Source organism: Rhinoraja longicauda, chromosome 1 (genome assembly GCF_053455715.1).
Source record: "Rhinoraja longicauda isolate Sanriku21f chromosome 1, sRhiLon1.1, whole genome shotgun sequence".
NCBI lineage: Eukaryota > Metazoa > Chordata > Chondrichthyes > Rajiformes > Arhynchobatidae > Rhinoraja > Rhinoraja longicauda.
In genome coordinates, this window is record NC_135953.1 from 129,575,098 (window position 1) to 129,589,364 (window position 14,267).

Sequence of the window (14,267 nt, forward strand, 5' to 3'; positions counted from 1 at the left end):
GGTGGACAAGTTGGCAACATAATTTTACACATTCTCGTAGTTTTGGGCCACCTTGGGTTGTCTCATGAGGTCCAGAAAGCTGCTCTCACTCTGAATCTCTTCATTTAGAGGTGACTTAATGAACCTTTTGTGGGATTTGCAGATGCTGCCAGAAGTGGCCCAGTAAGCTTTATAGTGCAGGTGATTACCATTGATTTACATTATTTCATGCTCCATCTGCTGTTTGTACTTGGACTACACATGAGCCCATGGGATATATTTAAATTTGTTGATGCTTTGCTTGATACTTCTCTGCCAGTTTGAATGGTCTTTAGAGGTTACATTTTTACAAGGATGTTTTCAGATCGCCCTTGAAGTTTTTTTTTTCTCTCCTCATGGAAAATTGCTTGCTGTTCAACAGTTCAACAGTTCAACAGAGCTTTATTTGTCATTCGGTACCAAGGTACCGAACGAAACTACATAGCAGCCACACACAAAAAAGAACACAAGACACATGACCCCAACACAAACGTCCATCACAGTGACTCCAAACACCCCCTCACTGTGAAGGAGGCAACAAAACTTCCACTCTCTTCCCCACGCCCACGGACAGACAGCTCATCCCCGACCGACCCGCACAGTCCCCGCAAGGGGATGGAAGTCCCCGCGGCCGAGTCGCACCGGGCGCTGAGACGTCTCGCGGCCGAGCCAGGTGATGGAAGGCCCCGCGGCCGAGCCGTGCGCAGCTAAGTCCCGCGGCCGAGCCGCACCGGGCGATGGAAGGCCCTGCGGTCAAGCCGCACCGGGCGATGTTAAGTCCAGCGGCCGAGCCGCACCAGCGATGAAAAGTCCCGCGGCCGAGCCGCGCCGGGCGATGTTAGGCCCCGCGGCCCGGGCATTGTTAAGTCCAGCGGCCGAGCCGCACCAGCGATGTTAGGCCCCGCAACCGAGCCGCACCGGGCGATGGAAGGCCCCGCGGCCAAGCCGCACCGGGCACTGTTAAGTCCAGCGGCCGAGCCGCGCCGGGCGATGTTAAGTCCAGCGGCCGAGCCGCACCGGGCGATGGAAGGCCCCGCGGCCGAGCCGCACCCCGCGCCGTGAGGAAGAGATCTAAAAGAGAAAGGTTTCCCACACCCCCCCACCCACACCACCACCCCCCACACATACACAACCAAAAAATAACAAAAAAAACATCCAACACACAACAAAAAAAAAAAAAAAAGGAAAAAAGACGAAGAGACTGCTAGCGAGCCGCAGCCGTTAGGCGCCGCCACTTTGAGCTGTGATGGAGCTCAAAGTAGAATGCTTATTTTGGGAGCCTAATGTTAAGCATGTGACAATGTAAGCTATCCATCAAGTCTAGTTGAACATGATCAAAACCTCATTGCCTTGGAAGAGTATGCTGACATTGGATTGCCTATTGTGCTGGATGATTTGGAAGAAACTGCAGATGCTGGTTTACACCAAAGACACACAAAATGCTGGAATAACTCAGCAGGACAGGCAGCATTTCTGGAGAGACGGAATGGGTGACTTTTCGGGTTGAGACTCTTCTTCAGACTCAGAGAGGGGAGAGGGAGACGAGATATGGAAGAGTAAGAGTAAGGTGTGAAAATGACAGATCAAAGCAGACGATGATCAAATAAATGTTGAATGGTTCATTGTTGACTGAGGGGAAGGTGACAAGGCATACAATCAGTAAAATTAATTAAGGGGACAGCAAAACTAGTCGGAGAACTAGGGTGGATGATTTGGAGGATTCAGTAACGGCATCAACAGTGATACTTTATTGCTTATTGGATTTATGGTGAATCAATTGGTAAGGATGACAGCTTGCACGTCATGAAACATTGAAAATGGTGACAAATTTGTAGGGACAGCTAAATTTGGGAAAAATCCATCATAATTCCCTTGGTAGGTAGAAGTAAAAACATTTGTGAAGTCAAAGGTAGATATGTACAATGTTTGATGCTGCTCATTGTACCCCTCCTGGATTCAATGTGCACTGAAGATTTTGTCCATTCTGCCTCACAATAGATAGTATTTGCAATACTGTGATTTAACACTTTAGCAATAATTTTACCTGGTCCCTGGTACTTATTTTTAAGTTAAATGTTAACCTTTTTAACTCTTGCAGGCTAAAGCAATGCTGTGCGTGTAGCAGCCAGTGTGCTGTAAGATAGAAGTTTGAACGCTCTTATTAAAGGCAGTGTCTTTAGTGGTTTACAAGAAATAGTGCAGGCATAAATGGGTCTCTTTAAGGTTTGTTAGATTTTATGCTGGGCCCTCATTGCTTTTACAATTTATATAAATGGCTTGGCAGAGAGCACTGCAGGTACGGCGGTAAATTTGCTGATGAATTAAAGAAAGATTGGAAAGTAAATTGGAAGATTAAATCTTGTTAAAAGATCTTTGGAAATGTTACGTGAATGGGTAAAGATCTGGCATAACGTGGAAAATTGTAAAGTTATTAATTTTGGCAAGAAATTAAACAATGTAAATTAACACGATGATGAGAGATTCCAGAAATTTGATGTGCATAAGGATATGTGGCCTAATGTCTGATTTACTAAAAGGTTCTGCATGTTATTAAGAAAGTTAATAACGCTATTGCTTATTTCCAGTGGAATTATGCATAGAAGTAGGAAAATTTGCTTTTTATATAGGTCATTGGTAAGGCAGTGTTGGCAGTGCTGTACAATTGGCTCTCGTTTAAATTTGAGTGATGGTGTTGAACCTATTCAGAGTGGGTTAACAAGGCTCATTTCTGGAATGAGTAGGTTATCTGAACAGGAAAAGATAGTTAGACTAGAGTTGTATTAGTTAGAATTTTGGATAATGAAGAGCTGACTTAATTGTGGAAGATTTCAGTATCTTGTCAGGATAATAATAATAATAATACATTTTATTTATATAGCGCTTTTCATATACTCAAAGACGCTTTACAGAGATTTTGAGAACATAGGGGAAATGAATAAATAGATAAATAAGTAAATAAATAAATGAACAGAGAAAGGAGACAGAAGGTGAGGTGACCTTCAGTGGTTGAAGGCAGTACTGAACAGGTGAGACTTCAGCGATGTTTTGAATGTGGTGAGTGTGGGGGAGTCTCTAACGGTTTGGGGTAGTGAGTTCCATAGGGTGGGAGCAGCGATGGAGAAAGCCCTGTCCCCCCAGGATCTGAGTTTAGTCCGGATGTGTGGGGATAGGAGATTGGCAGCGGCAGAGCGGAGGGTGCAGGTGGGAGTGTGCCTGTGGAGGAGGTCGGTCAGGTAGGATGGGGCCAGGTTATGGAGGGCTTTGTAGGTTATGAGGAGGATTTTGTACTGGATTCTCTGGGGGATGGGGAGCCAGTGGAGTTTATGAAGGACGGGGGTGATATGGTCACGGATCGAGGTGTGTGTGAGTAGACGGGCAGCGGAGTTTTGAATGTATTGAAGTTTATTGATGATTTTTGAGGGTGCGCCATAGAGGAGGCTGTTGCAGTAGTCCAGACGGGAGGTGATGAAGGCGTGGATGAGGGTTTCTGCAGCTGTGGAGGAGAGGGATGGACGGAGACGGGCAATGTTTTTGAGGTGGAAGAAGGCTGTCTTTGTGATGTGTTTGATGTGTTTGTCGAAGGAGAGGGTTTGATCAAGGATGATTCCAAGATTCCGGATGTGAGGTGAGGTGGATACTGGGAGACCATCAATGTTGAGGATGAAGTTTTGGGTGGATTTGGTGAGCATTTTTGGACCAATGATAATGATTTCAGATTTGTTGCAATTGAGTTTGAGGAAGTTTGAATGAAGCCAAGATTTTATTTCAGTAATGCAGTTTGTCAGTGTAGAGTGTGTGGTGGAGGAGATTGACTTGGTGGAGATGAGGAGCTGGATATCATCGGCGAAGCAGTGGAAGTTGAGACCATGACGGCGGATTAATTGACCAAGGGGGAACAGGTAGAGGATGAAGAGGAGGGGGCCAAGGACTGAGCCTTGGGGGACACCTTGGGGGAGGGGAGCGGTGGGGGATTTACAGTTGTTAATATTTGCAGGGAGGATGTTTCCTATTGTAGTGGAAGAGACTACGCAGAAAGGAACGCAGCAACTTCAACAAACCAGAGACCACACACAAATGTGACCTTTGCGACAGAGACTGTTACTCCCGCATTGGTCTCTTCAGCCACAAGTGACGCTGATCTAGCCGAGGTGTGGAGCAAGCAGCCAACTAGGATGCAACACCCATGGTCAGCCATGACCGAGGGGGCCTAAGAAGACTAAGAAGTATTCACAACGGAACAATTAACTTCTTCCTTGTAGCAGCATAACAGGCCTACAAACACAATATTTATAGATAACATAATAAACAAAAACAACAAATCAATAAATTTAGAACTAGAGGATAACTAAAATATTGGATGGCCTACTTAAAGCAGAGATGAGTTGATCTTTTTCTCTCTCTGAAGTCATTGGTACACTTCATCAAAAGGCAGTGCATGCACTCTAAAGGCGGGGTAAATTGATACTTGATAAACAAAGGTGTGGTGGCTGGGAATGCAGAGTTGAGGTTACAAGTCAAATTAGCAGTGAATTTATTAATGGGCAGAGCTGGTTTCGAAGGGCTTGATGCCCTCCTCCCGATCCTTAATCTTTTGTTATGCAAGGAATGGTGATTACTAAGGACTGAATGAATGTTGGCTCTTAATTAAGTGAAACCCCAGTTTTTAAATCCTCTTGCACATTTTCAAATCCCTCAAGGCCTTGCAATTTCCAATGCCTGCAATTCATTCTAGTCATTAGAATCTTATAACTAAGAATTCAGCACTCCTCTAATTTTGGCTTCATACCTCATACCTACTCTTGGATTTAATTAAGCTACCATTGGGGACTGTGCGTTCAGATGTCAAGAATATAATCTCTGAAATTCCCTCTCATCTATCAAAACTATACTTAAAAACTAGTTGTCTCACTTAGCTAACATTTAATTCCATCTGCCTTTTTGTCCCATAGCACTGTAAATTACTTCCATTCTCGTATTTATCCAGTCCTCTTTTGAATGTTAGCATTGAATACATTTTTATACTTTCAGGATATTCATTCGCGATCACAACAATCTGCTGTGTAAATTGCGTTTCCTCGAGTTAGCTTTGGTTCTTCATTCTGTGTCAGCTGTTTGCTGACCTGTTCTGCTACTGGATATTTCTCATCATTCATTCTATGAAAACCATTTATGATTTTGAAAACCTTCCTTGCAGCTTTCTTTTTTCAATCCTTTCAGATTAATTTAAATGTTTCATCTTCATGACCACTTGATGAATCTAGTTTCAGTTAACCATCCTGAGAGTATCTCCAGAGAGTTGTACATTAGGGTTTCCAACTTCCTCACTCCCAAATAAGGGATAAGATGACGTCACCGCCCCGCGCCCCACGTGACCTCACCCAGCCAGTGGCCACGTGCTCCCGCTCCACCAATGAGTTCTTCAGACTGAAAGATGGAGAAGGCCAAGACAAAACAGGGCTAGCAACTGATAATGTCAGGAAGGATGTCCCATTGTTGGCTCGAGAAGATGAGCTAACAACAGGGATACAGTGGAACTAGTAGGATAACAAGGGTGGGGGAGGGGGTGAAGGAATGCAGGAATTACTTGAAATTAGAGAAATCAACATCAAACCGCTGCGGTGTAAGCTGCCCAAGCAAAATATGAGGTGCTGTTCCTCCAATTTGCATGTGGCCTCACTCTGACATCTGACTTTGACACTCTAACTCACTCTGATTAAATGAGGAGATGGATAGCAGTGGGGAAGAAGCTCTTCTTGCTTCCGAGGTGTTCTTGATTTCTGAATTTTCAAGCTCCTATATCCTCTCCCAAAAGATAGAAGAGAAGGGAATGGGCGGGGTGGCAGACTGCCTTGATGATACACCCAGCCGTCCTGTTGCAACGCACCATAAAGATAGACTGGATGGAAGAAAGTGATGAGACTGATGGACAGGGCACTGTTCTATTCTCTGCAGATTCAGGCAGTCAAAGGCAGACCGGCTGAGATGTACATCGTATCGTGCATCTGTATAAAGTTCTTGTAGAGAACTGAATCTTCTCAGGTGCCTCAGAAAGTAAATAGGCTGATATGCTTTCTTGATCAGCACATCAATGTGAAAGGACAAGGTTAAGTATACCAAGGAACTTGAAACTTGACAACAGCAGCTCTGTTGGTGAGGACAGCATCCCATTGCTTCCCTAACAACCCAAGTCTTTCTTCTTGCTGACATTTAGGGGTAGTTATTGTCCTGACACCATGCCACCAGGTACTGTGTCTCTTTCCTGCAATTGTGATCTGGAAGAGGGTTTCTGGAGTAATCAGAGCAGCTGTAGTGCAGCATCCTCATAGATCTTGTATACACTGGAATTTAGAAGGATGAGAGGGGATCTTATCGAAACGTATAAGATTATTAAGGGGTTGGACACGTTAGAGGCAGGAAACATGTTCCCAATGTTGGGGGAGTCCAGAACAAGGGGCCACAATTTAAGAATAAGGGGTAGGCCATTTAGAACTGAGATGAGGAAAAACTTTTTCAGTCAGAGAGTTGTGAATCTGTGGAATTCTCTGCCTCAGAAGGCAGTGGAGGCCAATTCTCTGAATGCATTCAAGAGAGAGCTAGATAGAGCTCTTAAGGATAGCGGAGTCAGGGGGTATGGGGAGAAGGCAGGAACGGGGTACTGATTGAGAATGATCAGCCATGATCACATTGAATGGCGGTGCTGGCTCGAAGGGCCGAATGGCCTCCTCCTGCACCTATTGTCTATTATCCCCCCCACCCCCTACCACATGACTCAGAGAAAGATGTTATTTGTTTGCTATCTATGTTGCAATTGTGGGATGTGTGGAACTGATGTGAAGAAAATGCTGGAAACACTCAGCAGGTCAGGCAATATCTGGAAAGAGAAATAGTTGACTTTTTAGGCCCTGGGCCCCCAATCAGAATTGGGAAAGGGAGAATGTGATAGTTTTTGTTTGCTGAAAGGGTGAAGTGGTGGGGAGGGACAGTGGGGTGGATAGAATAAAGGCAAAATCTCTGATAAGGTGATTGGTATTGGTTTATTATAGTCCTGTGTACAGAAATACAGTAAATTACTTTATTTGTGTTCCATCCAGTGAAATCATACTATACATGCGTTTGACTTGATTGTGCTCAAATACAACAGGCAGTACAAAGAGAAAAATAATAGAGTGCAGACTATAGTGTTGCAGCATTTTTTTGTATTGATATTGGTTTGGTCATTGCCACGTGCACTGAAATACAGTGAAAATCTTTTGTTTGCTATTCAATTATATCAGATAATACTATACATGAATACAATCAAGCCTTACACAGGTACAACAGGTAGAACAAAGAGAAGAAAAAAAAACCACAGTGCAGAATATAGCTTTCAGCATTGTAGCTTACAATTCTGGAGATAAAGTCTAATGTCCCGTCATGAGGTATGTTAGAACATTGTGACAACGCCTTAATTATGGGAGAGCCATTCTGAAATGTGATAAGGGAGTGGAAAAAAACTGTCCCAGAGTCTGGTAGTACATGCTTTCAAGCTTTTCTGTCTTCTGCCCGACTGAATCAGGGAGAAGAGGGAATAACTGCCGACTCCTTGATTATGTTGGCCACTCTGGGCTACAACCAGAACTCTGCAATGTCTTTGGTTTTGGGCAGAGCTATTCCGAAACCAAGTTGATGCAACCTGAGAGTATGCCTTCTACACTGTACACTTTCTGGGGCAGAGTAAAGTGTGGATAGAGTCAATGGTGGGGAGTTTGATCTGTGTGATGATCTGGGCTCCATCCATAACTGCAATTTATTTGGTTTTGGGCAGAGCTGTTCTGAAACCAAGTTGATGCAACCTGAGAGTATGCCTTCTACATTGCATCTTTAGAAGTTGGTAAGGTTCGTTGGAAACATGCAAAATGTTCCTAGTCTCCTGAGCAAGTAGAGATGTTGGTGTTCTTTTTGGCCACAACTTCCAATGATTGGTCCAGATTGTTGGTAATATTTACTATTAGCAACTTGAAGCCCTTTGAGCATGTATTCTACCATACTTCCAAGCGTGGTATTGCATGTTATTACTTTCATCTTGCTGACATTGAGGGAGAGGTTAAATTCATGATACCATGTTACGAAGCTTTCTCTTTCCTGTGCTCAGTCTCGTCATTATTTGAGATCCAGCCCGCTGCAGAGGTATCACCTGCAAACTTGTAGATGGAGTTGGAGCAGAACCTGGCAACCCCTCACATTTCCCTATAAAGTTTGGATGAGATTATGATGTTAAATACGCTACCATCAATAAATAGGAGTCTAATTTAGATGTCTTTGTTATCTAGATATTTCAGAGACGAGAGTAGGGCCAGGGAGATGGCATCTGCTATAGACCTGTTGTGAAGGTAAGCAAAGTGCAGTGGATCAAAGCTGTCTGGGAGTTAATGTGCACCATTAGCAGTCTCTTGAAGCACTTCATGATGGTGGCTGTGAGAGCCTTTGAAAGGTGGTCATTAAGGTATGTTACTTTGCTTTTCTTAAGATGATAGGAGTCATCTTAAAGCAGTTGGGCACCTTAGAATGGAGTGGTTAGAAGTTAAAGACGTCTGTGAATACCTCTGCCAGCTGGTTGCGCAGTTCCCGAGGACGTGACCATGGACTCCGTGCGGGTCAGTTGCTTTTTGCAGATTCACTCTGAGGAAGGGTGATCTTATACCTGGTACAGGGGCAGAGGGCAGTTGACCCCCTTCCCCTGACCTGTTCAAAGCAAGCATAGAATGCATAGAATTATTGGGAGGGACACGTTTGATTGATTGATTGAAAGGTACAGTGTGGAAACAGGCCCATCAGCCCACTAAGTCGAGGCCAACCATCAATCATCCATATTCACATTAGTTCTGCATTATCACACTTTTGCATCCACTCCCTCCACGGGTGAGGCAATTTAGGCCATTTAACCTACGAATCTGCATGTCTTTGCGATGTGGCAAGAACCGGAGCATCTGGAGGAAACACATGCGGTCATAGGGAGAATGTGCTTGGTTCAGAATTCCCACTTGGCATCCGTGATAGCTTTGCAAAGATCATAATTAGATTTTGTATCTCCAAAAAGAAAATTATTTTGTCTATCAAGTTCATGCTCATTCAGTTCAGTACAGGAACTGTACAGCAGAAGAACGGGCCTTCTGGCATACAATGAAACCGTTACTGATTATTTGTGTCTTTATAACTTTCTAATACAACCAACTTTGTATCATCAGTACATTTTTCCCAGTACAGTTTTCCCCTTCATCCCAGTCATCAGTATAGATTATAACTTGTTGAAAGGCCAGAATTGATCCTTGTGGCACCCAACTCGCATTGCCAATCTGAAAATGACCTTTTTTTTTCTGTTGGTCAGCTGCTCCCTAATCTTGATTTGATCTTGTGCTCTTAAATCTACATGTCAGTTTGATTTGGTGCAGCGCATACCTTGACACTGAGGGATTCTGATTTCGTAGCTCTACCCAAATCTGGATCTATTGCATTTAACCCATTGCATTGCCCTAAAACCGATGCTGGATCAAAAGCACTTGTGGAACCCGGAGACAATTTCTTAGTCTTTCCCTGGGTTGTTCGCATCTCCACCCCTGCAGAATCTTGCCAAAACAAAAAGCATTCTTGGTGTGTAAGCTTTGCCATATTTATAATCAATAATCTTTTATAATCGAACATGCCAACCATTGTGGTAATTAAGCAAATTGGGATGTGCAAGAGACCAGAATAGATGCAACAGAGATCAGAAAGTCATTGAACCATACAGTATCGTAACAGGTCATTTTAGTTGACCCCTACACCATTTCCCATGTCACAGACCTACACTGATTGCAATCATAAGTGGCTAATTAACCTGCCAACTAGCATGTCTTTGGAATGTGGGAGGAATCTGGTGCATTCTTGTGAAACACACCCGTTAACAGAGACAATGTGCAAACAAGCTATGGATCAAATCTAGGTAGGTCACTAACTGTTGTAGCGCTGTGCAGCTCTGATTGTTGTAGGACTGGAGGAGGTTACACAAATGAGGAGGGGCAAATACTTTGAGGGATTTAGCTGAATGAGAATTTTGAATTGCATCAGTAAATCATTGTAAATTAAAAAGGGAAATGTTTTCCATTGCATCGTGCAAAGTATTAGTATTTTGTTATTTAACATAGTAGTTAAAAGTCTGATTAAATAATGATTTTTTGTAAATCATGCAGCACCTATGGAGAGAAACAAAGTTAATGTTTAAGGTTAATGATCGAAGACAAGAATATTTTAAGTTGCAGTGTAGGGACAGGGTGGAGTAAGAAAATAACTGCAGATGCTGGTACAAATCGATGGTATTCACAAAATGCTGGAGTAACTCAGCAGGTCAGGCAGCATCTCAGGAGAGAAGGAATGGGTGACGTTTCGGGTCGAGACCCTTCTTCACACTGTAGGGACAGGGTGGAGATAACGGACCTCAATCAGTGAGGATAGGTGACAACACCTCCTCCACAATATCTCTCAACATCAAAGACAGATACAGAGCACTGAAGTAGCGGATCAGGCAGCATCTCTGGAGAAAAAGGATGGGTGATATTTCAGCTGGGGACCCTTCTTCAGACTGTCTCCCTATATTTCTCCCATGCTACTGTTTCTCTTCATTCAATTGAATGGAGCAATAGTTCAGATAGCGAGGAATTTAGAAAGTATGCGCTCTACAGAGATGCCATATAGATTCCCGTGCTGCAGCACAGCTGGGAACTTGGCCAGCAACTTTGGGACTTAATTGTTCAGAAGAGAGTCTCAAACTTCCTGAATTTAAATGCCAATGGCTTGAACTAGAATTGTCAACATTTCCCTGCAAGTTGCATGAATTACTAAATGAAAATGTTTTACTGCTAGAAGTCTAACACAAAAATCAGAAACAATTGGAAATACTGATGATCTGAAATTGTTAACCCCAGTGTTGTGTCTGGAGTACCTAGTTGGATGATAAGGTTCAGAACACATAAGTTTAAATGTTGAAGTAACAATTGGCTGTAAGCTTAGGGTCACCCTTTGAATGATTGGAGGCGTCCCAGCCAGTCATTTGCTCCCTCAGCAGAGGGGAAACTGCATCATGAGCAGCAGGTGTAAGATATGAAACTGGAAGAGGTATAGTGGTGGTTACATTTAAACGGAATGTTTGAGGTTCTTGATGATGAGAAGGGAAGAGATGCTGCTGCTGCTGCAATTGCATGGGGACGTTCCCACGAAAAGGGAAGTGCGTATTCTTGGAGAAGTGAACTGCTCTGTCATGGAGGAAATAGACTCTACAGACTCTTGAGGTGGAGCGGAAAATGTGTTTGGTAGATGAAATAAAGACCATGAGCTGGTACAGCATATCTGTGAGGAAGTGGCCAATATTTTTTGTTTGTTAAGTTGTACTGGTAAGAAGTATACATGATCTTCCTTTTAAGAAAAGTAAGTTTCTTTCATTCCTGGTGTCATCACATAGCCGAAGTCTGAAAAGGCAGAGCATGAGATATTGAACATAAAGTTTACTGGTCTAGAACCACATCACGGTTGTCTCCTGGTTGTCTTCTTGTCTCTAAATTTTAAAACATGTTTCATCTCCAACTTGTTCCCAGTTCCAAAGAAAAGTCACTTAACTTTGTTTCTCTCCGCACTGATGATGCCTAATTGATTGAGATTCTCCACTATTTTCTATTTCAGATCTCCAGCTTTTGTAGCTCTGTAGAAGTAATTTGTAAATATAACCGATGACGTTTCCTCATATAATGTTTTAAACAATTGCTGCTTAAATCTTAATCATCTTTTCTTTCTTTACAGTTTTGGCAAGCGATCTGCAGGGAGTTTGAGGCGTGGCTGTGAATGTATAGTACTTGAGCCTTCAGAAATGATTGTGGTAAGCTTCATCTTTTAATAGTTTCGGCCAACAAAGAACGTGTGATGAAGTGAGTATTGTATACCAAAATCCACTTTGCATTATCATGCAGAGTGCTGATTCGTTATAGCAGTCTTGGTACTCTACTCCAAACCTTCACAAATGCATACCCCCTGTATTTTAACTAGACATCACATAACATTGCAGTGCTGGGTAGCTGGAGTGAACCCTTGTCCTCCCCATTGCTCTGGGAATCTGCCAGGAATCCCTGCCTTCCATTTGTCCCTTTACAATAGACAATAGGTGCAGGAGTAGGCCATTCGGCCCTTCGAGCCAGCACCACCATTCAATGTGATCATGGCTGATCATTCTCAATCAGTACCCCGTTCCTGCCTTCTCCCCATACCCCCTGACTCCGCTATCCTTAAGAGCTCTATCTAGTTCTCTCTTGGAAGCATTCAGAGAACTGGCCTCCACTACCTTCCGAGGCAGAGAATTCCACAGATTTACAACTCTGACTGAAAAGATTTTTACTCATCTCTGTTCTAAATGGCCTACCCCTTATTCTTAAACTGTGGCCCCTGGTTCTGGACTCCCCCAACATTGGGAACATGTTTCCTGCCTCCTCTTGCCCTGTGTCCAACCCCTTAATAATCTTATGTTTCAATAAGATCCCCTCTCATCCTTCTAAATTCCAGTATATAAGCCTAGTCGCTCTGGTCTTTCAACATACGACAGTCCCGCCATTCCGGGAATTAACCTAGTGAACCTACGCTGCACGCCCTGAATTGTGTATGGCTCAATGTGCGCAAGGCTTTTTTCAAGGGGTGATGAAACCATTTAATCATGAGATATGGGGCTTGGGAATGCACCATTCTAGCATGGTTGAATGTGGGCCATTGTTGAGAACGAGCACCAGATGCCTCATGTATTGACAGACTGCACTGGTCCTACTTTCACTTTTCCCCCCTGTTTTCACCGTTACCCCCTGTAGGAAGTTATGGAAGTGTCGCCCCTTCTACCTCTCAAGGGTATTCATTGTCATTATCATGACTGTGGTCTATATCCCACCCCAGACACGTATTCGGCTAGCAGTGGAGGAGCTGCCATGGTTAACAAGCACCAGATTACTTATTCCAACGGCTTTCTCATCATAGCCAGGGACTTCAACAAGGGTAATTTGAAGAAGTCGCTTCCTTACTACCATTAGCAAGTATCCTGCAGCACCAGAGAAACTAATACTTTTGACCATTGCTGATCCCATCAAAGATGCACTTTCTTCCTGCGTCCAGGCAGTGACTGGAGATTACAGCTACAATGATGGGCTTGCCCAAAATTGGTCACGGGTGGCAGGGGAACGACTACGTGACTGCTAAGTGTAGGTAGACTTGGTGATGTTCAAAGACTCAGCAATGGATCTGAATGAATACTCCTTGGTTGTTATTGACTTCAGAAGAAAATGGTGGACAGGTGTATGTGTAATCTGCTGAGGACCAGATCTCGGACATTCGAGTCTGGCAATACAGATCATGTAGGAAGCCCAGGTACCACCTCGAGGGTTATTAGAAAAGCTAAAAGACACTTTTGATCTAAACTGGAGAATGAGTTGGACTTTTGGCAGCTGTTGCATGCCATTACTTCACCAAGACAAAACCAAGTTGTAGCTCAAGCAAGAGCAATGTTTCACTCTTTATGTTTTTTATGCTCTCTTCGAAAGGGAGAAAAACAAAGTACTTACTCGGGCCTCTGTAGGCCCTGGCAACACTGTTGACACAAAGAAATGGCAGATATTTTAAATCAATTTTTTACATCAGTCTTCACTGTGGGGAACACTGCAAATCCCTCTGAGATAATAGACAGGCTGATTTCAAATATTTGAAAAGAAGAAGCTTGTAAAAACCCCAATCACAAGGGAGTATTCGAGAAACTCACGGGCAGACAAATCACTGGGATTATAAAGGAGGTGACTGCAAAGGTATCTGGATCCAACGCTTGAAATTTTCCAACATTTCTGGGGGGTACCAGAACATTGGAAAACTGATAATGTAATTCTCTTGTTCAAAAAAGGGAGGAAGACGCCAGGAACTATAATATTGGTATAATATTGTTCAAAAGATGCCACAGTCAGTAATCAAAATGGAAATACCTAATCATTTAGGAAAGCTGAATATTATCAATATAGTCTGAAGAAAGATCCCGACCCAGAATGTCACCTAGCCATTTTCTCCAGAGATGCTCCCTGATCCATTGAGTTACTTCAACATTTTGTATCAATCTTTTGTGTATAATCAAACATGATCAACATGATTTTGACAATGTTTCACAAATATGCTTAAATTATTTGATGTTATATCAGGGAGAATTGATAGATGGGAGTATTAGTTGTAGT

The 14,267-nt window shown here is 43.2% G+C and overlaps 1 protein-coding gene across 4 annotated transcripts in view; it reads left to right on the forward strand.

The window, feature by feature from the left end:
• rapgef2b (Rap guanine nucleotide exchange factor 2b) overlaps positions 1-14,267 on the forward strand; it is a 262,350-nt gene that overhangs the window by 91,880 nt on the left and 156,203 nt on the right. For all 4 annotated transcript variants that reach the window (XM_078406666.1, XM_078406684.1, XM_078406675.1 and 1 more), the window contains one exon: positions 11,824-11,899. In XM_078406666.1, coding sequence (XP_078262792.1) covers positions 11,824-11,899 — 76 coding nt within the window. The remainder of the gene's footprint in view (positions 1-11,823; positions 11,900-14,267) is intronic.